The following is a 26,907-nucleotide window of genomic DNA, read 5'->3' as shown; positions in this document are numbered from 1 at the left end:
CGTTCTTCTTCTGTGCTCCACGGGAGAAAAAAAAAGAAAGTCATACTGGTCTGGAATGACATGACAGAATATTAATTTTTGGATCAACGATCCTTTTAAGAACCAAGCTTCACAAATGAATTATTACTAGCTAAGATCTGTTATAGATCAAGATGCTAGAGAATAAATCCAATTATTTTAATTTGACAAACAGCTGTGTTTTTTACTGGTCAGAATATAAGTAGCTGGATATAAGATGTGTGTAAATTCCTTCTTACAGCTGAGGGACAGCAGGCCAGCATCCGTGACTGGAGTCTCACACAAGTTCAAAACCTGCAGACAGGCCAGATGCTCCGATAGCAAACGCAGCCCAGCATCTCCAAACTAAAACACAGAGGAAACATAAATCAAATCAATAAAACAGACCGAGAGAGGTTTTTATTAAAGAAATCAATACTTCTATTCATCACGTATGCATTTAATAGATCAAGTGTGACAGCAAAGATATTTATAATGTTACAAAAAAAATCTTTTTTTTTTTTTTAAATGCTGCTGTTTTGGACTTTCTAGTCATCACAGAATCCTGAAAAAGTTTCTCGAGCAGCAAATCAGCATATTAGAATGATTTCTGATGGGTCATGTGACACTGAAAACTGGAGTAATGATGCTGAAAATTGTCATAACAGGAATAACTTTCACTTAGTAATTATGATGAATATTTTTATATTAGGAATAAATTTAAATTTATATTTTTTTAGTTTTTGTTTTTTTTAATTTTTTAATTATATATGTAGTGTTTTATTTAATAACATTTAAAATTTTAAGTTTTAAGGTTGTTTTTTCTTCTTAAATAATATTGTTGCTGGTATGTTGTTAAATAGTGGTGGTTATTTTTTGTTAATGGACTGAAAATGAAATGAGCAGAAGAAAACAGACCTGGGTGGACCATAGGTTGAGCTGTTTGAGGGATGGCAGTTTGATGAGCTGTTCGGCGCAGGCACTGGTGACGTTGGTGAACGCCAAGCTGAGGTTCTCCAGATTGCCAAAGGAACCGGAGCTCAGCAGACGAGCCAAGTCAGCATCCTAGAACAAAACAAATATGAAGAAAAAAGCCTTGAGGAAGGATTTTTGGTAGTGTTTGATTATGAAAACAACAGCATAAATACAAGCCCATTCCATATTTTGTAATTTTACACAAATACACACTTACCGTAGATTTAGAGGGCAGAGTAAGTCGAGTAGGGCCTCCTTTTCTTTGCTAAACAGAGAAAGAGATATTACTAGTTCTGCAGTTTTTAGTTCAAACACCAGGTGGCACTTGAGAGTCAGCACCATATACTTAGGAAGTCTGTAAATGGGTCACTTTTGTCTTTTTGTGTTAATGGGAGCACTGCGTTAAACCAGGCCTGTGACGGCAGCGATGACTGCATAATGACTGGCCACCGTATTATCAAAGCCTGTGCGTGGCAGTAAAAACGTCTTGGTGTTGATTTGTGAAATTGGTTTGTGCACTCACTAGTTCTTTAAGCTCTCTCTGTCTGTCGCACAGCTGCTCATACATGCGCAGGCCGACCTGGGTGCTCTCCAGGGTGGAGATGATCTGTAGCTGAGTGTCCTTGTTCTCTATGATGTTGTACTCCAGCATCAAACACAGGATCTGCACGGCAGACACACAGAGATCACTGCTATATCATACATATGGGCTTCCCCGGAGTTTTTTGAACTCTCCACAGATAATGCAGTGAGCTGCCTCTACTTGGGCTGCATCCATACAGAAATGGAAACTCATGGGTAACTGATTTGATATGACAGCTCTGTAGAAACTATGTTGCTAATGTGACACACCTGACTAATGGTGTGGTGGTGAAATTTAAAATTGAGTAACTTGAACTTGCTGCGAAATCTGTGTGGGTTAATATTTAGCAAAAAATCTTTTGGTGTGGTGGTGAAATTTAAAATTGAGTAGTTTGGGTTTGTTTTTAGATATGTGTGTTTTGTGTGGATTACTATTGAAATTGATGGATTTTGCCTGCAAAATTTCGGCAAAAAAGGTAAATGCAACCACACTCTCAATTCATTCCAATGGAATTTGATGTTAGCATGTTGCTAAGCTAACAATTGGATACTATAAAGAACACAAAACATAGCGCATATAAATATCGGATTAAATAAAACCCTAATTCTAAATCCACAAAAGATACAAATAGACTATAGACTATCTGGAGTTTATTCTAGTCTAGAACTGCCAACTTGGATTTAAAAATTAACATTAGGCTACCTTTAATTTTATTTTTTATGTGACATATAGGGGTGTTTAACTAAAAAAGTTTTATACTACAATAGATAGCTCTGAAAAAAACAACAACAACAACAACAACAACAACAACAACAACGCAACAGTTTCTGCTGGTGGTTTTAAAGAAAACACCAAAGAATTTTGCCAAACATCATCACATACGACCACATCCTAACACTCTTGCGATTTGACGTAAGCGTGTTGTTAAGCTAACAAGTGCTACTTTAGTAAACACAAAAACATAGCACATACAAATACTGGATGATACGGTAAAATATTGGATGATATTTTAAGTAAATTTGAATCAATACAACCCATTCCATGTTGCCAAATCAAACAGAGTTAGACTTTACTGTATCTGGTACACTACGCAGTTTATTCTAGTCTAGAACTGGCAACTCAGACTGAATCTGATCACCCACCAATTGTTTGGTTTTGTATGTCATTTTAAGTGAAATTTATCATGCTGTAACAATAAATAACTGAGGAAAAAAGACAGTTTCTGCAGATGGTTTTAGAGAAAATTGAAATATTTGGCAGAAAATGTACTTAGAATTTCTGTCTGTACAAAAACACAGATGATTTAAAGTGGAATATGCAGTTCTGCTTGTGGATATTTCAGTTGTTTTCTTTAGTCTAGTCATCAGTTCTTCCTCAAAAGCATTCTTTAGTACCTTGTAAACACGACTTGGTTTCACAGGAAGTTGCATAATGCTTGCCAATCAGATAAAAACTACTATTTTCAGTCTGCTCGTACCATTTTGTGTGCAATATTCATCATATGGTCAGTGGACAGACTGTGGGCGGTATGAAGACGTGCCCTTAAAGGCTGAGACTAGCAAAACTAAGGCTTTTGGAAAAGCCTTTGGGCTGAACCATTCATGATGCCTTAAAATGTTACTTAGGTGGGCCGCTCACTGCATTCTGGCTCAAAGCAATAGTCAGTCATATGTACCTCCACCATGGTCTGGTTCCCCCGCAGGGCCAAGAGCATGCAGGGTCCCAGTTTATTTTCAGCCAGGGACAGGAGAAATTTCTTCGTCTTGTAGCATGAGCCCATGAGGATGTGGACCTGTGAGGACGAACGACATCAGACCATAAAAGTAGATATAGTGCCAGGACAAAAGACTAAACTAAATGAGACATCTCGTATTTCATACAAACACTTTCATACCATGCTAGCAAACAGCTCTCCATCATCATCGCAAGCCACGCCTCCTGGACTGTAGAGCTGGAACCACCCGTCTTTTCCAGAGCGCACGCTGAGCAAACAGGAGTGGACCTGTGAGAGACAAACACATGTATATACAGTCACAATGGCTGAAGCTCAACAAAGCATTGTTTACCAAGTCTACAGTGCCAATATTAAGCAAGCATTCGACTGAAACTGTAAGCCTAACAACACCCTTTCTGCAAACAGCAGTTTCCTGTCTCACCTCTTGTCTGGGATCTTCAGCAAACCTTTGAATAACATATTTCAGCTCTCTGTTACAAAAAACAAAACAAAAAACAGATCTCTTAGATGACAAAACAGTAAAAAGTAAAAATGCACCCCCCAAAATTATAATTTGGCCATCATTTAGTTACTTTCATGTTATTTCAAACCTATATTAATTAATTTTTCTGAACAACAGGTCTCTCTTTTCCATGCAGTTACAATTAAAAGGTATTGGAAGTGTCAAAAAGAAGCAAAAGCATCTTAAAAGTATAATAAAAATGCATTAAAAGGACTGGCTTTATTTGAAAACTTCTAAAGACATATAATAGCTTTGTGTGTTAGATGAATTTTTTTTTTTCGATTTTCTCTGTTAATCTGAATTGAGACTATCAGTTTGATATGTGAATTGATCATTCTGTGCACTGGATGAACCAATTGACAAAAAATATTCATTTAATTTAAAAGATTCATGATTCATTTCACAACGCCGATCAAACTTATCTCCCCAAGTGAGTCAGTGTGAATGTCAAAATTTTCAGTGAATAATGACAAATTTTGTTCCTCAAAGGCTATAGTATGGCTTCAGAAGATGTTTGTATAAAACATTTTTGTAGTTTTTGTGATACTCTTCCACACTTGTGTTATTTCACAGAGGTTTGAAAAAACAAGAGGGTGAGAAAATGATGACCGAATTAGATTTTTGCAGAACTGTCACTTTAAAGTTTCATAATGACTAAACAATTTACACAAACTCTTAAAGAGACAGTCCACCCAAAAATGAAAAGTCATCATTTATTCACCCTTATCTTGTTCCAAACCTGTAAGACTTACTTCTTTTGTGAAATATTCAAAATATTGTATGTTCCACAGAACAAAGTCAGTCATACAGGTTTGGAATTAAAAGAAGGTGAATAAATTATGATAGAATTTTAATTTCTGGGTCAGCTACACCTTAAACCTGACATTTAAGTATCTCTCTAAATGGTTCTATATACACATTAGGGGCAAAACTGAAGTCACTTACTTTGTGAACTTGGCATGTGCAAGGGCCCTAGAGAGGAGAAAGCAAACAGAGAAAAACATTGACTTGACTCAGGCACTCAAATAAGACAGTGTCGTCATTCCACATAATTACACAAGTTGCTTTCTGAGTCTATATGTAGTCGTGCTTGCCTCGACATGCATATTGATACATTTTCAAGTTATCTAAAGTGTTCTGTGTGTACAGTATGTCTGGGAGGACTTCATCAAATGTTTTGCATGTGTGTCATTAGTGCATTGGGATGTGCCTGGCTGTTGTTAACTTTTTCTAATGAAGGCTGGAAGCTCGGCTTAGCGTACGAACGCAGGTGAGACCCCACCTGTGGCAACCACAGGGCTCTGCAGAAGACTTGTAATGATGCGCTCTGTCCTGCAGGGCCAATTACAGGAGCCACAGAGGACCCGAGAAGCCTCACCCAATACCCACAATCCCACTGAAGAGCCCTTCTGCAGCTCGCCCACGTCAGTACTCTCCCTTGCCATGCCATCCCTCGAGAGAGACCAGCACACCACACGTACACAGAGAGCCCCTGATATCGTTATGTAGGTTATCCAAAACATGAATTATTATTTCTCATATACTACCATTCAAAACTTTAGGATCAGTATGATTTTTTTCAAATGTTTTTGAAAAAACCTCATGTTAACCAGAATGCATCTATTTGATTAAAAATAAAGCAAAACTATAATATTGTGAAATATCACTAAAATATATATATACTTTGTGAACTTGGCATGTGCAAGGGCCCTAGAGAGGAGAAAGCAAACAGAGAGAAAAACATTGACTTGACTCAAGCACTCAAATAAGACAGTGTCGTCATTCCACATAATTACACAAGTTGCTTTCTGAGTCTATATGTAGTAGTCGTGCTTGCCTCGACATGCATATTGATACATTTTCAAGTTATCTAAAGTGTTCTGTGTGTACAGTATGTCTGGGAGGACTTCATCAAATGTTTTGCATGTGTGTCATTAGTGCATTGGGATGTGCCTGGCTGTTGTTAACTTTTTCTAATGAAGGCTGGAAGCTCGGCTTAGCGTACGAACGCAGGTGAGACCCCACCCACCTGTGGCAACCACAGGGCTCTGCAGAAGACTTGTAATGATGCGCTCTGTCCTGCAGGGCCAATTACAGGAGCCACAGAGGACCCGAGAAGCCTCACCCAATACCCACAATCCCACTGAAGAGCCCTTCTGCAGCTCGCCCACGTCAGTACTCTCCCTTGCATGCCATCCCTCGAGAGACCAGCACACCACACGTACACAGAGAGCCCCTGATATCGTTATGTAGGTTATCCAAAACATGAATTATTATTTCTCATATACTACCATTCAAAACTTTAGGATCAGTATGATTTTTTTCAAATGTTTTTGAAAAACCTCATGTTAACCAGAATGCATCTATTTGATTAAAAATAAAAGCAAAACTATAATATTGTGAAATATCACTAATATATATATATATATATATATATATATATATATATATATATATATATATATATATATATATATATATATATATATATATATATATATATATATATTTTTTTTTTTTTTTTTTTACTATTTTAATACATTTTAAAATGTAATTTATTCTTGATGGCAAAGCTGAATTTTAACAGTTCCAGTGTTCAGTGTCACATGATCCCCTAAAAAACAGTTGTCCTGCTTAATATTTTTGTGCAAATCATTACTCTTTTTTTTTTTTTTAGATTATTTAATGAACAGAAAGTTCAAAAGAACAGCATTTATTTGAAATGGAAATCTTTTGTAACTAAAAATCTGAATCAGTTATGCATAAATATTTAGTATAGAGTGAGCTGTGCAACACTGAGTTACTCCATCTCCCAATGATGCTTTTCACATGTGTCAAATTATACTGATAGTCAACTTAAAACTGGTATCTGTAGATCAAACTGGGTAAAACTCTCTCATTAGAACTAGTTGTCTAATTTAATCCTGTGCAACTGCACTAAACAAAAAACTTAAACACAATGATAATTAAACTGAATGGTGTAATTGGCACTTCATAATGAGTTAACTGCAGCAGCTGTAATTATAATGGATTACTAATCACACTGGATTCCATTCATTTTCGAGGCCATAGTTGATAGTTAAAACAAGCAGCAAGCAAATGGTTAGAAATAAAGCAACCGTGAACAGGATGAGAGGGGAGTAAATGCCCTTACTCTTTCGGGAAGGGGATTGGTTGAAGCAGGCTGGCCAGTGCTGGTCTCCAGTCATCATAGTCTGATCTGTAGAGAGAAAAGGGCAGAGGAGAAAATAGAGATTTTGAGACAGGAAGAGCAAGAACTGGAGAAAATAAGAACCTTATGTAAGATCGGCCAGTGAAAGCTGAAACCTCAAAGACTCTGCTGTGATCTGCAACCGGAAGGTTCACAATAGGGATCAGGTGAAGGAGGTAAAGCCTAAAAACAGATTCGGTTCAATGAATCTGTTATAAATATGCAGACTGGTTTAAGGTCACTTCTCAGTGTGATTATGGCTGAATCTGCTTTTTTATATCCCAAAATGCTCATTTATTCTCAACGTGGGACGATTACAGTGTTGGAGAATAACTACAATAGATTTTTTCAGTAGCTCTGCTTTTATTAAACTAGCATTGCTTTTTCTGTAAGTTAATTATTCCAACACGCAGCAGTGTTACACAACAAAACGCTGTTTTACGCAGCCTAACAAAGCCCGAACAAACTCTAAAATGCTCTTTTCTTTCATTCTCAAATCAGGTGGTCCTAATAGTTTGTAGTGAATCAGTTTATACAAGCAAATTATCACTTAATAGTGTTCCTGGAATTCCCTGCATATGGTTTTCTTTCTGGTAGAAATATCTGAAATATTTTGTTAAATTAAATTACACAAAAAAACTATACAAAACAAAAAAAAAACAATGAAGTGATAAAGCATTTAATTGCCTTTACTGAGAGAAATACTTACCTGTTTTTTTTAAATATATTTATGTGTGTATGTATAGATAGACAGATAGATAGATAGATTATTTAACCCAATAATTATCTAAAAGTGCCCCAAATAGTTTCAAAGCTACTTGTTAGCAACTTGTAGAGTAGCTAGCTACTTTTTCAAAAGGGTAGCTTGATTTTATATTATGTACTTTGGATAAAAGCATCTGCTAAATGACTAAATGTAAATGTACTTTGGCAAGCTCATCAATTAACATAAAATTAAGTAAGCACTATTTTTTTTTGAGGTCCTGTGATGATGCATTTACCTCTACCATGTGGCCAGGACTGGCAGCCATTACTGCCTAAAGGAAGTTTTTAAAACTGGATGGAGGTATAGTGTGGGATAGTAGCAGAAAGATCCAGGGACGCCATACTCACAGCATCTTAAGGATGAGGGCGAAACATCCCAGCACTCTGTCGGCGTGGGCAGGCAGCTGAATGGACAGGGCGTTGAGCGCAGGGCTGACCAGTAGACAGTCGATGAGGTTGGGCTCGCTGTCGCCTTCTGCAGGGGCCTTGCGCAGTGTGTTAGTGGTGTTGTTGTTGCGCTCTAGCTCTACCAGGATCTCGCTGGAGTTGACGATAGAAGGTGGTGGTGAGAGGGGCAGGGCCGGAGGTGGGGACAGGGTGGTGGTCTGGGGAGGTGTGGGCGGCTCAGGCCGCAGTAAGCGCAAAGGCATGGGCGGCTTCCTCTCACTTTGCTGCTGACAACCGTTTCGGATTTCCTTGAGACTGGGAGAGTTGTCCCGACTAACAAAAAAATGAAAGAGAGAGGACATACCGTTTACCACTTTCCACAAATTCAAATTCCTATTATTATTTTTTTTAACGGAAAATATATTTTAGTTGTGGAAATTATTAGATATATATACTCTAATCTTCAATAGTTTGGTTTTGATTTTTATGCTCACTAAAGCTGTATGTATTTGACTAAAAATACAGTAAAACTGTAATATTGTGAAATATTTTAAGAGTCACTTTGGATAAAAGCATCTGCTAAACGCATAAATGTAAAAGTTATTTTTACAATTTAAACGAAAGTTATACTTTAAAATGTAATTTAATCCTGCGATGGAAAGGCTGAATTTTCAGCAGCCATTACTCCAGTCTCACATGATCCTGCTCAAGGAACATTTATTATCAATATTGAAAACAGTTTCTGATATAAATGGGAAGTTCAAAAGATCAGCATTTAATAAAAAATAAGAGTTTTGTAAAAAAGCACAAGTTTGTCACATTTGATCAGTTAAAATTGCATTTATTTTGTTTCATAAAATCTTACTGACTATATATCTCATGTTTTTTTTAATATATATATTATGTAAATGATTATCTAACATATAATTAACCTTCCATAACCATTATAATGAATACACAATAATATATATAATTCAAAGTTATACTAACATGATTGCACAAATCTACAAAATAACCTGAGGCTGACAATCAACTTTTCTGAACGGTAAATTCCTCCTTTCACTGTCAATTTGTTAATAAAAAAAAAAAAAACAACAACAAATTATTTATAACAATACTGCATTCAAAAAGTTTCAAGCCCTTTCCATGGAAATTGCCATATTTGCATGCAGTCATAAACAAAACACCAGCTGTTTAACTTGCTACATAGCCAGATTATTTGAAAGACCTTATTTGACTAAGTAACCATAGGACATCTGATTCTGGTAGGACGACAAATGGAATACATGATGTAAACACATGGAAATGTGCACCTTTAAAATATCCATGAACTGTAGTTACGGAAATTTGCCAAAAGGCCATTGGAGAGTGAATGAGAGAAGTGATTGCAACAAAAAGCCAAAAGGGAGCAGGGTAGGGAAGCCTAGGGAGTGAGCTTTGACACGTTTCACTCTCTTGAGTCTTTGTGAATCATGGAAACTTTTGAAAATAGTTCCTTATTCCTCTCAGGTGGCCGTACCCCGGCCCAGATGCTCACAGTGATGGCACAGATGGTGTCAGGTGAGACCAAAAATGTTACTACAGCTACGTCACTGTTGTTTGTCACAAAAATTACTGACCGATTAAAGCAGGTGGAAATGAAAGCATGCAAATTTAAGGAAAATTTAAGAAAACAGGATATGGAACCAGGAAGTCAGCAAATATGATTCAAAGAAATGTTTTGAGCCGGGGTCCCGGGGGTAAAGTGCATCTCATGGGGTGGAAAACCAGTGAATCAGACGCACCTGTTGATGAACTCTTCGTAGCAAGAGTAGATGGCAGCAAGGCACACCGCCACGAGATTGGGGAGAACCCGAGGATGAGGACACTGTCCGGTGGGTCCGTGCATGCTGAAATCATAACATGTAAGAAAAGGTCAAGTTAGCACAGCTTCTGCGTCCAAACGCACACAGAGTGACAGCTAAAAGAAAACAAAGCTGTAACAGGAAGTAAGTGTAGGGCTTGGTCCTAAACAGACCATTAAAATGACACAGTCTGATAGATAAAAGGATGTTACAGTTTGTGTACATATGAGGGCCTGTTCTTTGTACGTAAGCGAGGTGGAGCCAGGATGAGTTAGCATTATACTCTAACCAGGCACGATGCAATGAGATTCCAAGCTTTTATCACTCACCGCAGTGTTGTTGTCGTTACTACATAGCTTTGTTTGCACAAGGAAAGTGATGTGTGTTTGTATAAGAAAAAAAAAAAAAAACGTCACTCACCTGTGAATGAACTTCTTGACCACTTCCATGCCAGCGTTAAGCTCATTCAGAGCCAAAATATACTCCTGAGTAAAGAGACGGAGTCTGGGGCATTTCCCAAAGTCCTAGAATGAGAAGAAAACACCAGGAGACTCAATAAATGAGGGTGCAGTGACGTGTGAATTCGAGAGCACTTCCAAAATAGTGCGCAGACCCACCATGTTGTGTTTGAGGATTCTCTGAACCACAGGAGTGAACACTTCAATCACCACCATCGACCGAGGACGCTCCCTACAGTGCTGTGTAGAGGAACACAAAAAACAATTAATACATTACATATAATCCCATTCTTTAAAAAGTACTTGGTAAAGTAATGATATCAGAAAATAATATTTTTTTTTTGATAAATGCAAAGTTCTAAAGAACTGTTTTTTTTTCGAAATGGAATTCTTTTCTAACATTGTAGAAAAGTTTCTTCACGGTAGTGTAGCTGTTTTTGTGGAAAATGTAAATGTAAAAATGGTTTATATATGAAATAACCATGTGATAATGCCTTTTTTTTTTTTAAATCCTAGTCAATTCAAAGAATACAAATGAAAGATACTTCCCAGTTGACCTTTTTGCCTTTTAAGTTCAGAGACACAAGCCAGAAGATTTTGAACAATTAAAAAATGAAATATTAAAAGCAGCAATAAAATAAAATAAAAAGTTCCCCTGACAAATAGCCAGAATTTACCTTGCAGAAGAATTCACACAGGTCGGGGGGAGGGTGGTTATTCTCCAGCAGGGGTGCGATGGCCTGCAGACAGATTCAAACCATTAGTCACTTCCCCACAGACATGTAGAGTCTTGTTGCTTTTCATCCATATTTTACAGAAGTGCACAACCTTCAGAGAGCACATCTGTGTGCACCTGTCCTGTTTCTATGGCAGTCCACTACATTTTCAAGTCAATTTTATTCTAGAGTGTGTTTCACTGAGCCTTAAGACACATTACGTAACTGCCTTTGTTAGCAATGGTGTTTAACACACTGTTGTGTGAAGGCAATATGCGTCTTTATATTTTCTTTGTATAAAAAAAAAAAAAAAAGGCCGCTTACCACAAATAAAGCTCACTTACCACAATGATGTTCTCATGGTCTTGAGCGCTGAGGTTAGTGTTCTGGGAAGGAAATGACACAAAAGAATTTGTTGAGAATTCACTGGCCAATGGTGCCACAGCCAAGTGACTCAACAACCAGCAAGCCCTGCTTTTAAAATGTTAATGCCCTTCTTGGGAAAGCCAGTGTGAATCAGGGATATAGCCTTTTGACCAAAGGCCAGTGAGAGGTCTGTTTCTAGCCTTTTTAAAACCTTCTTTGAATTCAAATACTTGGTATATGTATTCAAAGACAAAATCCACATTTGCAAATCAAAGTGGGGATGCAACCAATCTTTCCATATCTGGGAAAGAAGATTTTCGTTGTGTAGCAATGCCATGTAAAAAAAAAATAAAAGTCTATAGACTAGACCACAGCAACACAGACAACCACACGTAACTCTTAACCTGATCACAGACTCGAAATGAAACATAACGCACCTCAATTCACAAATGACACTCATAACCAGAAATGCTGCTTGAGTTCTAACACAAAAGATGCCAGCTATGCTTCAAGAAGAAACTGGCTGAAAAATAATACATCTGATAAATTTGATGTGCTCAATGAGAAAAGTGACTCATAAATGCATAAAAAAAAAAAAAACAATTACTGCCCTAAATTAAGGTCTAAGTTTATAGAATATTCTATTCCTTAGATATGGGTAGAGGAACTCAATATATATCTGTTTTTCTTGTCTCTCAGGCAAAATTCGAAAGAAATCTTTTATAACTTTATAAATGCCTTTATCGTCACTTTGATTAATGAATGCATTACTAAATTAAAAAAACCTTTGGAAGGGTAGTGTAACTGTTTCCGTAGAAAAAATTTCTGTAAACAAAAATGTTTATATATTAAATGTGATAATGTCTACTTTTTGAAAGTCCTAATAAATTAAATACTGTAAAAATGAATGGTATTCCTATTTGATCATTTTTAATTTTAATTTCATTAACACAAGCCAAAAGATTTTCAACAACTACAATGGAAAGATTAAAAACAGCAGTAAAATAAAATAAAAATATATTCTATTTTAGGAAAAAATCATACATTTGACAAATCTGCTGGGTGACTCATACATTTAAAGAGAAAATGATTTCTTTTTGGGTTTAGAGTTGAAGTTGCATGATTTGAAGCATCACTGCCCACAGCAAGTATTACACACCAAAGTATGAGCAATAATAAAAGCCTTAGCAAGCACTATTAATGAGCTTTACACTCCTGTCAAATTAAATAATTAATAACTAGTCTTCTGACCAATTAGATGATGTGACATACCTCAGCAAGCAGGGTGGAGATGATGTGCAGCGGGGCCTGATGGATGGATTCGTCCTGCAGGGGTGAGGTGAGGGCCATGTCCACCAGGGCCCTGATCTCCTTCAGAACCACGTCCCAGCGGCTCGGGTTATTCAGAACCTTGCGGTACTTGTAGATCTTTTTCTGCAGATGAGTCAGATAACCCAGATTGCACACACCTGCTTTACCAAATGCGACCAGCAGTTATGAAACCGACATATATTTTACCACCATAATGCAGCAGTGGTCACATATGATAACAGCTCTTGAACTTCATTACAGTGTGAATTACCTCACCAAATCTATCCAGAAATAAGCTGTGGTGACCAGGCTTGGAGATTCAGGGTTTGAAGTTCTTATTTTGTTCCATTTTATTGCCCTCATGCATGGATATTTTTTCAACCACAGGCACTTTTCTTAAAACAAATCACTCTTTTTACGCTCTGACTAGTTAAATCTGTCTACTATCAATCAACGTCCCATAGTCAATATGGGTTTTTTTTTTTAAACATCATGAACACTTCCACCGCATCTCAAAATACGGAAACTTACTGACTGGAAACTTGACGCACAAAAAAAAATGATGCTCGGAAATTTCCTCTATACACATCAAATCTCGTATTTCATATCAAGCACACTCTTCACTAACACGGCTGTCTCCTCGGCAGCTAAGTATTAAGTTTTGATAACTAGTTATTGGTTTGTAATGGAAATTAAATTGTAACAATAATTTCTCACAATAATCCTCAAATAGTTTATAACCGCTTCATTACTCTTTCCAAAAATGTTTCAATGTAAAAATAAACCAATTCGCCTAATTTGACTACATTTTAACTTGCAAGTGATATTTATTGTTTCTTTCATACATCACATTTCATATTTCATATCAAGCATGATCATCAGGGACATGGATGTCTCCTTGGTAACCAAGTATTAACTTTTGATAAATCTTTATTGAGGCAAAATTGATAAAGGTGCTGTATATAGGATTGACACCGAGTGGTTGAATTAGGTATTGCAGTCCAAATTCAAAATATTGGAGAGGGTTTTTTTTCACCCGGCCCCTTCTCCTCAGACTTGTCGCACATGCAGGTTGCCAGATTGACGACACCAACAGGAACGAGCGAACTTGATGATGAATGAGATGAAATATGCTGTGTTTTCTACCAACTTGCAACTCTGGTGCCGAAATACAATTGGTTAAACTTGCAGTGGGCGGGTTTCACAAACCAAAACAGAGACCGACATTTCGGCCCGGAACGCACATTTTCAAAGGAGAATAACTGACTGTAGCATTGTTTTTCAGATAAACAAATATGTTAACTTAGCATGTTTCCTAAATATCTGCAAACATATTATGGCATTTTTATGCTTTAGTAGAGTCAAAAACTTACATACAGCACCTTTAATGCTGTAAATGACGCCACAACTGAGGTAGTAAACAGTGTATAAAATAGTATAAATCATTAGATATAACAACAATCAACTGATTTATGACTGTTTCATGAATGTCACATAACAAAAACAAAATGTTTTAATATTAGAAATCAACCCTTGGAACATCAAAGTGCCTGTAGTTGAAGAACCACCCACTTACGCACACGCATAAAATGATACTCTCACTAAAACCATGCAAACTGTCATGACTCCGATGCTTTTTGCAAATCTAGCCTTCCTAGATTGTGACCTTACCTTCCACTGTATCGAGTGAAACCACTGGTCCCGCAGATAGCTGTTAGCAGCCTGTGAGTGCACACAAACATTTGCAAAACGAGTCAGAGTGTAATCTCACAATGAGTGTCATGAAAATGTGAGGGGGCTGGAGGTACCTGCAGGAGAACTGTCCCTCCGGGGAAGCTTAGCTGGACACAGTATTTGGGGGCATTGTCCCAGGACAACAGCTGTAGGTCCTCGATAGTGCTGTAAGACAGAGGGGCCTCCATGTATCCCGTGGGCTACAGAGATGGGAAGAGACACGTTCATATTTGCAGGAAACTGTCTGAGCTTTAACAACTCTCAGGACGAGCGTCATGTACCGCACTGTCATTCTTAATAAAAGCTCTGCAGCGTCATGGACTGGTGGTTGTACTATTTATTAACCTGCAATGTGAATAATATGATGACTGCTCTTTGAATGTCATGATACGCCTTCGAAGTTGCATTGAACTCTTGACGTAAATATCTTCGAGCCAGTGTCACCCACATAATGATACTTCAATCAAATTATTTCAAAGGTCAGTGGCAAATAGGTTGAAGCTGAAATGGTTTGTGTTGCTGGGCACAACGTACAGTCTACATTATCCATTTTCTATTATTCTTATTTTAATCATAGTTAATGGGATAGTTTAAATTAATGAAAGATTTAGCCTCTGGGTGTATAGGACTTTCTTCTTTCAGACAAATACAACTGGAGTTACATAAAAAATGGCCTGGCTCTTCCAAACTTTATAATGGCAGTGAATGGGGTTGAGATTTTCAAGTGCAGTAAAGTGCATCCATCCACCAAAAAAGTGCTCCACAAAGCCCCAGGGGGTTAATAAAAGAAATCAGCAAAGCAATGCATTTGTGTACGAAAAATATCCATATTTAAAACTTTATAAACCGTTATCTCTAGCTTGAAAAAGACGTTGCAGGACGTAGGCATAACATAAGCTCTGGTGAGAATATGCAAATCTCGCGAGAACCAAGTTTTATTTACAGCAAAGGAAAACCAGTATCCTCTTGGCTTATATCAAAATCCTCCAACAATTTTCTTTACAAATACTTGTTTGGTACCTCTAATTTGTGAGTGTGAATTTTTTGCTCTCTCTACTGTGCTTCGTCACTTTCACATTCATCACTGTATTCACCTACATCCCACATCATCCGCTGGAACGTCACTCTCTTATAAACGCACGTACGACTGTAAGCAGAAGCTAGAGATTGCAGTTTATAAAGTTTTAAATATGGATATTTTTCTCTTTAAACGCATCAATTCGCTTCAGAAGACCTTTATTAACCTTTATTAGGCCTTTATGTGATGTTGCATCATCTTTCTTGAGGTGACATCAATTGACGATAGATTACGAATACAGAATTTAAAGTCAGCTGGATTGGCTGTCATATTTCTGTAAGTGATTCCAGCAATATCATTCTTCAGTGCCATTATTATTATGGTTCTAAGAATTATGACGACACTTTATCGTTATCTTGTTTGGTGTGAACGGGGTTTAAGTCTCATGCGGTTCTCCATTTGAGACACAGATTTACAGCGAATTTAAGGTTCCCCTTCTTAAATTTTTTTTTTCTACTTCATTTTCATTATTTGTCACACATGAGCGTGTTGTAGCTCATTTCTCAGTTCCACTCCTGACTGAAGAGTTGGTGGTCACATGACCTCAAATGTCAACAGGCTGTTCCCCATCTCCTTCCCTCTACAATAGCACACTGCAGCTGTTCCTTTATTAGCCGCCCTCCCTCCTCTGCAGCCCGGCAACAGGCTCTTCCGTTATTAGCACCACCCACCCCTGGTTTCTTTGCACAAACAGGCTATTGCTTTATTTGCGCTGCTCTCCCTCTAGACTCAAACCAAACCACAGTTCCTGTATTTGTGTCAGCCACCCAGTTCAGCAGAGCAAACAAGCTGTTCCTTTCTTTGACTCATTCGCTTTGCGTCTCTCGCTTGCTCACTCAAACAAACAGGCAGCTAGTCCCCGTTAACCGAATAAAACAGGCCTGTCTTTTATTTACATCCCCCACTCTTAGGTGACAGACCAACTGGCTGTTCTGCAGCGGAGGTCCTGCCCCCTCTGCTGCAAAATCGAGATGGCCTATTTGTCTTTCTTTATGAGAGTCCATGGGATAAGTACCTATTAAATTATATCTTTTTTTCCAAGTAATCAGTCACGAGTCTGCTAGCAGGCTTGTGTACGTTCGGACACGTGCCACATGTGGAGCAAAACATGCCCTGAGGTGGCAGAAACCCAGATAAACAGCTGAAGTCTACTTGTCTCTCATAAAATCAATGTAAATATGTCACCACTGGGGTTTATATATATATATATATCTACAGCATGGTAAAAACCTCTTTAAAGGTTGTCATAGCTACAATATACTGTATGACGATGTGACGTGAACTAGCACTGAGCTGACGTTCCATCTGCTTATCTTTGTGTCACTCGCTGTCCTTTCCTCTCTCTCTCACTATATGTCCTCCTTTCCACTTCTCTGTTCCATGAAGTCCTCCGAATCTTTCTTCCTTCATCTCATTCAGCCTGTTTTTCATGGTGCAATTCTTCCTTAAGAAGGAGCTGAATAGCTCTCCTCTCAGCATTGCTATGTTGCCATGGAAACAAAGAGATGAAATAGAGACATATTTTTTTTTTTTTTTGTTACCAGGGAGATCCAGATGGAAAACGATGTGGAGAAAAACATTAGTGTGTTCAGGTGGCGTCTCTATAACTGACAAACTGATCTCGGAGAGCTCCTGTAAGCGCTGCACCTACTAATCTGTGAGGAACCACAGCAAAGGCAGATTTTTTCAGCTTCTCATATCGTTGTTTGAAGAGCTGAGTGGCGAATATAAACTAGATAAGTATATTAGTGATAGATAGTGATAGCAAATAACTGTTCCAAATGACTGATTAAAAATGTTCTAAATTGCCCCTTATATCAGATCCAAAATCTACCACATTGTTGTCAATAGATAATACAAAACTTCTGCTTTTCAAAAATTACTGAATTTAAATAAAGTATTTATAAAGTCAATATTGAATATGGTTTTAAAACAATTAATCTCTAGGTCTATATAATAGATGTGATGAATATAACTGCATATATTTTGGAAGTATGTTATCACCTCTAGTTATTGATATCAATACCAGACAGTTAAAAACCCACAATGGTTGACCACTAATATATTTAAGCAATACTGTATGAGTTTCCCATGCTTCGTTATGATTACAATTGCAACAGAATGTGTTATTATTATTTTATTTTTATTAATTAAATTATATTATTTTAATCACAGCAAATGAGAAACACTGCAGAAATTATATTTAATTTCATATTTTTTAATACTTATTTTACACAATATTTTTAAAAATACACTGTTCAAAGTTTTGAGGTCAGGCAGTGTTTTTTTTTTTTTTTTGTTTTTGAAAAAAGAGTTTTATGCTTCTCAAGGTTACATTCATATGACCAAAAACTGAAACAGTAATATTGTAAATATTATTAAAATTTAAAATAACCATTTTCTATTTTAATATATCTTAAAATGTAATTTATTCCTGTGATGACAAAGCTGAATTCCCAGCAGCCATTACTCCAGTCTTCAGTGTCACATAAAACTTAAAAAAAAAATATATTTTTTTTTTTATCCTAATATGCTGAGTTGGTGCTCAAGAACCATTACTTATTATTATCATCAGTGTTGAAAACAGTTATGCTGCATATTTTATATTTATTTTATGTCTTTTCTTTCACCATTCTTGCTGTATTCATTTATTTTTTTTAATAATTTTTATTTATTTTTACTCACCCCAAACTTTTAAACAGCAATGATATGATAATCATTAATGGCAGAAATCATAGCCTAACTGATATATCAGACTATCAGTAAAATAAATGTGATACTGGGAAAATAATAATAATAATAATAATAAGGATGGACAATGACCAAGTCACAAAATCTTAACATTTCACATGCTTTTGCAAAACTTTTCAAGACTATGCTAATTTTCTATTAATGGAGCAAAAATTTACTGCATGGGCATGTAAAAACTGTGACAAAGTATTCTCTCCCAGAGTAAACATGGCTTTTTCCAGTTAAACTCTTCACCCATGATATATTAACAGCAAACCATTGCAGGCCAGGAGGAGGAAGCCAATGCAAACCAGAAGAAAAAAAAAAGTCTCCAACCAGGAGAGCCAACTGTAAACTAGACTTCACTTGGTGATCTAGTTTCTGTGTATCTAAAAACACCTAAAGCAACAGAGAAGCTCATTTACTGTACAGACAGGTATGATTCCATGCCTATGGGCTCTATACAACACTAAATTCTAAGACAACACTAAGACAGCTGGCTTCAATTAACGCCATATATCTGTTAATATATACACATACATGAACGACAGTAAGTCATGCAAATCCAACGCACACACTTGCGTCCTGATATGTGGTTTGCACATGTGGTGCTTGGACTTGCATGCAGTCAAAAACAAAAACACATTTCTTGTGAAATCTAGTCCAAAGAAATTCTCAGTATGATGCAACTGACTATGGCATGCAAAGTTTAACAAAGCCAAAATAAAGTTCAAGTGAAATTTTGGTTTTAAAACTGTTTAAGCATGTCAAATCATCGACCGGTGGAGTTTGCAACCTACAGATGATGTGGCTATTCTTAGTTCGCTCGTAATTCAGCCATACGGTTACCTAGGGACAGAACTAGTTTTTAATTCGGTGGGCTGAATAGGCCGAATTTCAGACTACCATCATCCATTCATGCGTCAGCCTAACCACAAATTCAATGTCTGAGATGGTTTATACGACAAAAGGAAATATGGCTGCGAGTGTCAACATTACGGATGTGGCAACTTCAGCTCTGTTTCAAAACCTCAACAGCCAGAATCCAAGCCGATTAAAAAGCTCACACATAATCGACATAATTGACATCATATTATATATACATGCAAGGTGAGTTACAACCAAACTCACTGTTTATTCGGAGGGTGTCTGGCTATGTACCTATATATGCAATGGAGTCAGAGTGAAATCTCTATTTTAAAACGTGTTTACAAGTGCAGTAAAACTGATTCATGGGCAAAATATTATTTTATAGATTTTTTTTTAAGAAATTAATACATTTATGAATGAATGAATGATGCATTTATAAAGTGCTTTATTGTGTATTGCTGTACACCCAAAGCGCTTTACAATCATGTTGGGGGGTCTTTCCTCAACCACCACCATTGTGCAGCATCCACTTGGATGATGCGACTGCAGCCACAGTACAACGGCGCCAGGGCACACACCAGCTACAGGTGAAGAGGTGAGAGAGATAGAGCCAATCAAGTGGATGGGGATTAATAGGAGGCCATGATTGAAAAGGGCCAGTGGCGGCAATTTGGCCAGGACACCGGGGGTTACACCCCTACACTTTATGAGAAGTGCCATGGGATTTTTAATGACCACAGAGTCAGGACCTCCGTTTAACGTCTCATCTGAAAGATGGTGCTTTCTGTCAGTATAAGTGTCCCCATCACTATACTGGGTCATTAGGACCCACACAGACTACAGGGTGAGCACCCCCTGCTGGCCTCACTAACACCTCTTCCAAAAGCAACCTAGTTTTCTCAGGAGGTCTCCCATCCAGGTACTGACCAGGCTCAACACTGTTTAGCTTCAGTGGGCAACCAGTCTTGGGCTGCAGGGTGATATGGCTGTGGCCATATATTTGTATATAAATATATATTTATTTAGCAAGGACACATTAAATTATTTATAACGTTACAATATATTTAATATATTTAAAAAAAAAAAAACACACACTTTTTGTTTTTAGAGTTGTTCAAGTATTCACAATCCAGCATTGTTATCTAGAGTTAGTTGGGGTCAAAAATGTTGGGAATCCCATTCCAAGATGCCTTTAAACTGCCCCGAAGCTGATCATGTGGACGGCCCCAGACAACGCCCTATACATTACATCTGGCACTCTCAAATGAAAATATCTCCAAAAAAATTCATCAACATGGCTTCACTACATGTTCCAGATGAATATGCATTCCTACCATTTAACATTTGGTTTTAAGTCATCTCTATGAAATGCAATATCAACCAGCATGCATTCATTCAAGCTTACAGCAACAATAATGAAAAATCGCTACAATATCAAGACACAAACAACCCAGTACATGCAAAACAATTAATCTGAAACCCTGCCAGTGTTTGAAAATGTCCTCCTAATGGCTTTTCTGTGCTACAAAAACAAAGCCAGCTCCTACATCTCAATTACAGAGCATATTTGGATGGTAGCCAAGGGGATCTCAGGGAGCCGCAAGAGTTTATGTGCCCAGTCATCACCATAGCCCTGTTTGTTTACAGCAGAAAGCCCAACAGTACCGTTAAAATGGTTTGTTATAAGTGTAACCTGTTTTTTTCCCCCCTGACCTGGTCATATTTAGCTGAACTCATCACAACCAGACTTGTTCAGCTTTAGTCATCAGTGTTGCTCAAAATGAGATGACTCTTCAGACGTGAACCGTACTGTATGGAGTTGCGTTTGATAATATCATTTTATATGTACCCAGGTGTTCAGCATCTAACCCAATCACGAAATAGCAAAACACGCTACCTAAAAACAGCTCGTGCAGCTCTCACCTTTCTGTGCATTGTTTATACAGAAGACATGTTATGATCTATACGGGCTGTTGTCTCATCTGGTACTCCATCTAATTAACAGGACCTGACCTGAACAGCAACTATAGTCTGCAACACAAACAAAATGGTGCGCTTGAGGGCATCGGCATACATGTGCCTTTAGAGGTAGGGCTTTAAATGTCTTTTTAACGAAAGAGTGACAGGAAGTATTTGTAATGGCTTGCTGTTACGCAAATATGATTTAGACTCCCAGAGCTAATAGAGACGATGGTGACTCACATCTTTCATATCTTCTAGTGAGATCATTTTCCACAGAGCTTATCAAAAATGTGCTATCAAAATGCCAAATGTTTAGTCTTCACTTAGCACACGGGTTCTTAAGAAAATCGTGGGAAAAAAAAAAGCTGGAATCTTCAGGGAAAAGAAGGCATTTGTCATCGGACAGGCATCATGTGCTACAGCTACAAAGCAAACGAGGTCAAATATTTTAAGAACATATGAGCGAGATAAAGGAATTTTAACCCAAATGACACCCCAGCAAGGTTTGTACTGGAAAAAACACCAGGTGAGGAAACCAAACCATCCAAATCGAACAATTTATACGCTTATCATCAACAATAAGGCCTTTATGTTGATATACTGACCTCTTTCTGAAGCACAATGCTTCGATGCACAGTAGAATCACAAACAGGCTAGTCTTTGCCAAAAGAGACCATTAGCCACAGACAACTACCTCCATTAGCTACGGTCAACTGAACACGGGTCACTAGCTAAACATCTATTAGAGACCTTGCAACTGTTGGAGAAAACCAATACTGAGTGACAGGACTGTCAAAGAACTTAAAGTAAAAGTTATCCTAACTTTTTATCTGTTAAATAAAATTCCAAACGACATAAAGCTCTGGAAAACGACTGCATATATTTGCAAACATAAACATACGGTCTGTGTTTGGCTTGGGTTAATCCAAGCTAACCTCTGAAAATCCCAAGGGCCTCTCAGTGTCAGCGGCTGAGCTTCATCCGACAGTCAGACCGTTGTTAAACAAGCAATCTAATTCATTCTGAAGCATTCATTTCAGGAAGAAGTCAACGGCTAATTCGATCATATCAGAACGATGAAATATAGCTGTAAAATTTAAACCTTTAATTTAATCAGCCATTTGATGATGGCATCCTGTGAGGATGTCCTGAATGGAGAGACTCTCTACAAGACTCCCATCGGTACATCAGAGATACGATTTACTCATCCGAAACCGGCAGAGGGTAAAATATGACTGTCCTCTCCACATGCAAACCAAACATCGATGAATAACAGGTCAATGCCTGTGCAGTTTCGTGTTTTCGCTTTTTAAAAATAACGCCACTGAATGGATTCCCAGAAATCTCCCAGGTGGGTGAATCCATTGTGATCGTGACACTACTTTTCCATAGATAAGCCTCTTGAGCAGCAATTAAGATGTATGCAGTGATGTTTTTGAATATCTGAGCATCAGATGAGGCTTAAAATTTGCAAGGAAGAGAGTAAACATCAGCAAGGAAAATAACAAGAAAACAGGACATGTGGACAAAATGTGATTCGATACTCAATTCATCGTCTAAAACATCATCTCCACTGACAATAATTCTGACACATGTAAGGTAACTGTATGTTTTGCACCTGCAAAGCACTCATATATTATTTTAATAACTCTGCTGACCTAAAAACACCTTTATGACACTGCATACAGAACGTAGTAGGTTCCAAACCTTTAACATAGTTACATAGGGGGAAAAAAACTTAATTCTAATTCTAGGGTTTTCAATCAGAGCTCCATGAAAACTATAATTAAATTTAATATTCCTAATGAAAGTCATTGGCTGAGTCTGGGTGGGGGTCCCTAGGTTTTTACTGGTTGAAAACCCCCTGTGAACATCTGAATTACTTTTATTTATGAATCATTTTCCAATACGCTGGACTCTGATTATGGTATTTTGAAATGACAACTCATAAGTTAAATAATGCAGAGTACTTTTGTGTACCTCATATGTCAACAGTGGCTTTAACAAACAAAAGCTGACACCAGCTTCCAATGTTTGTTTTTACAGCCAACACCTTCTCCTTGATATTAACACTCACCTTTAGATTGAAATGGAAAAAAATGTTAGCCCTTTCTCTCTCTGAATATTTTTAGATTTTGTTTGACATAGGCTACTTTATTAAAGGCATTTTAAGTGTCCAAAAGTTATGCATCAATCACAAAATCATCAAAACTCTCCTATCTTAAAATGATGCTAAATTTCTGAAATAAACAAACGTCATCTTCCTGTTATTGTGTCAACTCATCTCTTAATATGACTTTGTACATTACACAACAGATTGTGGAAAATTCGATAACTATAGAAATATCAGGACTCAATTATCTTTCTAAAACACACTATAGAGACCTTGTGTGGCTAAATGATCAGTTTAACCCCAACAGTTTTATCCATAAGGTCTATACTAAAATTTTGGGATTTAGCTTGAGGTGGTGCAATGCAGTTTCTTTACCCTTAAACACAGTCTTTTCTTTAAAATATTTACTTTTTTTTTTCAAAATGAAAAAGACCCTAATTTCATAGATGACCATATCAAATGACAAATCGTAATACATAAACCCGGAAACAGGGAAATAACAGAGAGGAAGCTGTTAGGTTGTTATTATTATGACGTCACGGTGTGTTTTCAGACCTATTTCGAAATACATCCGCTCAATATGATGCATTTTTTTTGACGGTACGTTTCATTTTCTTGAGTCAAATGTTCCCTAAACTATCTAAATTTTAAAAACCATGTTGTTTTTGGGATGCTGCTGGAAAGTAAGACCATGCAATTCATAAATTAAAACGTCAGACAAAAACCTTCCTTTACTTTTTACGAGTTCTTCCATTTCTTAATGTAGGGTTTTATTATCAGCGTATTTATTTGATTTATTTGCATACTGTTTTGTGCCGTTGTACTGAAGTGTACTAAAACTATGTATTTTTGCTTTCGCTGTCTAAATTGCCATTACGTGTACAATATTTGTTGCGCTTCCTACTTTGTACATAATGAACAGATTACTTACTGAATACTGAGCACAAAATGATGCAGAGCGGCTCTTACCGTAGCAGACATCAGGCTGCTGTCCGTCAAGGTGAGGTGGTGAGGCTCCCACCTCCGTAAAAATTTGGAGGTGAGGAGCTTACTGAGGAAGGTCCGCGGGTGCTTGACCACGCACACCTGGATGTCCCCCTCCTGGAGCAGTTTGTATCTCATGCCGCTGCTGCAGTGTAGAAGGCTCCTCTTGCTGCAGGGCCCCGCTTTGTGATTATTATTCCCCTCCGGAGGCGGCAGCTGCTGCGCGGACATTTCCCCCAGCAGAGGCTTACTCTCTTCGGACGGATAAAACTGATTGTTGTGCAGCTCGTTTCCCCCACCGCTCCCGTTAAAATCCATGATTCCCCTCAGCGAAAATCTACGGTGTTGAATCAGATCTAGTGGCTGTCTGTTGATTTCGAGGCCGAATAATGGTCGTTCCAGTGTTTGGCATATAGAGGCTCACGCGATCCACCCTGACTCGACCTCAACAGCGCGACGGAAAAGACAAGGGTCGGCGACAGCGAGGATTGAAGCCATTAAACAAGCCCGTCAAGATGAGGAAGGTTCGATGAAGTATAATGTCTTTCCTTTGAGCGTCGAGGGCTATTCAATATGTTCGAGCCATTGTCGTATCCATTCCGTTTCTCTCCACTGCATATTATTATTCCAGTCTTCCTGCTCCGAATATGAAACAATAACCAGGTACAAGATCCACGCTACGTTCAATTTTATTTGTTCTTCAGATGCTCGGAGTCATGGTTCCCTTTTCTGTCTTTTTTCCTCCCTATCTCGGTGGAGGAACCGAGTGCTTCGGTAGGGCTGAGTGTGGATTGGTCCCGGCTCGTTCATGTGATACCGGAGTGACGTCAATGGGGAGGCGAACGGATGCGCGTCTCTGTTTGATAGGGAGCGCGCACTTCCCTTCTCTTGAGCAAAATGGTGAAAAGAAAGAGGGCATATGGCAAACCGTTTTAGCATTTATAGTATCGATTTTACGTTGCAAATACTTGTTTTTGTAATTTCTTGAATGCAGTCGAATTATGATAGTAAACCTTTTCAATTTCACACTAGAAACTATGTAGCCTACATGTACTAAAATAGTGGTTCAAATCTACTCAGATTCATTGTGTTAGTACCGTACCTATTCCTTTCCTACTTTACTCATTTTTTACTACTTACTATCACTGTAGTGACACATATTGAAGTAAAAAATGTGTGTGTGTGTGTGTGTGTGTGTATATATGTATATATTCAAATCATATATATATATATACACACACACAGTGGTGGTGGTGGGGGGGGGTAAATTTAGGTAAATATTTTGCTAAATGTGTTCTTGTGCTGGTAGTGCTGGCACCTCGTCTGGTTTATGCCTGTCATGGATAATGATGACAATAAAACCACCAGTAGATTGCAGCATGTCCATGTTTTAATAAATGATTTATTGAATTATTCAAGTCAAATGATTTGCTCACGACAGCTGATTCAGTTAGAAACGAAAGAAGTGAGTCCATCTGAATGGACTGTTGAATCACTGGCTCACTTGATTCATTCAAAATCTGATTAAAATGATTTGCTCACGACAGCTGATTCAGTTAGAAACGAAAGAAATGAATAGCACATTTGTTCTCACGCGCATGTGATGATATTTAGATATGAAGTACATTGCTTGTGCAATGAATATAAAAACGTAAAAACTCATACATGGGTATTTTTGTCTTTCATTGCTTGAATTATAAGGGCATTATAGCTGTATTCTAACAGGCTTCATCGTGCAGTGAATGCTTTTGACTCTCAAGACGTGTTTTTGTTTGGTTTTTGAAAAGTCGATGACTCGATAATGTCTGCTCTACTATCGTCTCTCAATCCCTCACAGTCACACATACAGCACAATAACATAATGTTGAGGAATGTCTTTAAATAATAATAAACGAAAAATCATACCTTTTCTGGTGTCTTCTTTTTAAAGAACATCAAAAGTTGCGCTTGAACCATTTTGTGCGAAAAATGACAAAAAACTTGCTTCCGCTTGTGAGCAGCTTGTTAAAGTACAGAGTTCTGATTGGCCAATCACCACTATTTAGTTTGTGAATTATCATAAGTAGAGAATTTTAACATTTTCATTTGCATGATAAGTTTTACATAATACATATTATTAATCTTAAGGGGATGGTAAGGGGGGATGGTGGTTTTACCAAGGGGATGCTTTTTGTCATTTTTTTCAACCGGGGATACCATCCCCCCTCAATTCAAGCCCTATATATATATATATATATAAAAATTCTCACAATTCAGACGTTTGTCTCACAAGTGAGAGTTTATATTTCACAATTTTTTCTTCTCAGAATTGCAAACTTGTATTTTACCATTCTGAGTATATACAGTGGTGGGAAAAAGTGTTGGCTCCCTTCCTGATTTCTTATTATAATAATTTTTGTGGAGGTTTAATGTTTATGATAATATATATTATTTTATTTTTTGTATGTTTTTGAAAATTTAATGTTTAAGTTATGTTTTTAAATGAAGGTTTTATTATTAAGGGATAACAAAATCCAAAACTACATGGCCCTGTGTGAAAAAAGGTTTGCCCCCTAAGCCTAATAACTGGTTGGGCCACCCTTAGCA

The 26,907-nt window shown here is 37.5% G+C and overlaps 1 protein-coding gene across 2 annotated transcripts in view; it reads right to left on the bottom strand.

Annotated features, from left to right (window-relative positions):
* LOC109049249 (C-Maf-inducing protein-like) overlaps positions 1–25,163 on the bottom strand; it is a 29,568-nt gene extending 4,405 nt beyond the window's left edge. The window contains exons 1-19 of one of the 2 annotated variants that reach the window (XM_042744294.1): positions 24,307–25,163; positions 14,659–14,784; positions 14,522–14,572; positions 12,812–12,973; positions 11,518–11,559; positions 11,135–11,197; positions 10,617–10,697; positions 10,420–10,523; positions 9,940–10,044; positions 8,117–8,488; positions 6,947–7,012; positions 4,738–4,764; positions 3,712–3,760; positions 3,450–3,557; positions 3,231–3,347; positions 1,496–1,636; positions 1,190–1,237; positions 916–1,062; positions 258–363 (exon numbers count right to left, since the gene is read on the bottom strand). In XM_042744294.1, coding sequence (XP_042600228.1) covers positions 258–363; positions 916–1,062; positions 1,190–1,237; positions 1,496–1,636; positions 3,231–3,347; positions 3,450–3,557; positions 3,712–3,760; positions 4,738–4,764; positions 6,947–7,012; positions 8,117–8,488; positions 9,940–10,044; positions 10,420–10,523; positions 10,617–10,697; positions 11,135–11,197; positions 11,518–11,559; positions 12,812–12,973; positions 14,522–14,572; positions 14,659–14,784; positions 24,307–24,639 — 2,248 coding nt within the window. In that variant the 5' untranslated portion in view covers positions 24,640–25,163. Of the gene's footprint in view, positions 1–257; positions 364–915; positions 1,063–1,189; positions 1,238–1,495; positions 1,637–3,230; positions 3,348–3,449; positions 3,558–3,711; positions 3,761–4,737; positions 4,765–5,475; positions 5,503–6,946; positions 7,013–8,116; positions 8,489–9,939; positions 10,045–10,419; positions 10,524–10,616; positions 10,698–11,134; positions 11,198–11,517; positions 11,560–12,811; positions 12,974–14,521; positions 14,573–14,658; positions 14,785–24,306 lie in introns of both variants that reach the window. The other variant, XM_042744293.1, reaches the window with a different exon arrangement.
* Between the last annotated feature and the right edge of the window lie 1,744 nt (positions 25,164–26,907).

The sequence above is a fragment of the Cyprinus carpio genome, chromosome B18, assembly GCF_018340385.1.
Source record: "Cyprinus carpio isolate SPL01 chromosome B18, ASM1834038v1, whole genome shotgun sequence".
Lineage (NCBI taxonomy): Eukaryota > Metazoa > Chordata > Actinopteri > Cypriniformes > Cyprinidae > Cyprinus > Cyprinus carpio.
Note: the sequence above shows the minus strand (reverse complement) of the source record. Positions and strands in the feature narration are given on the sequence as shown.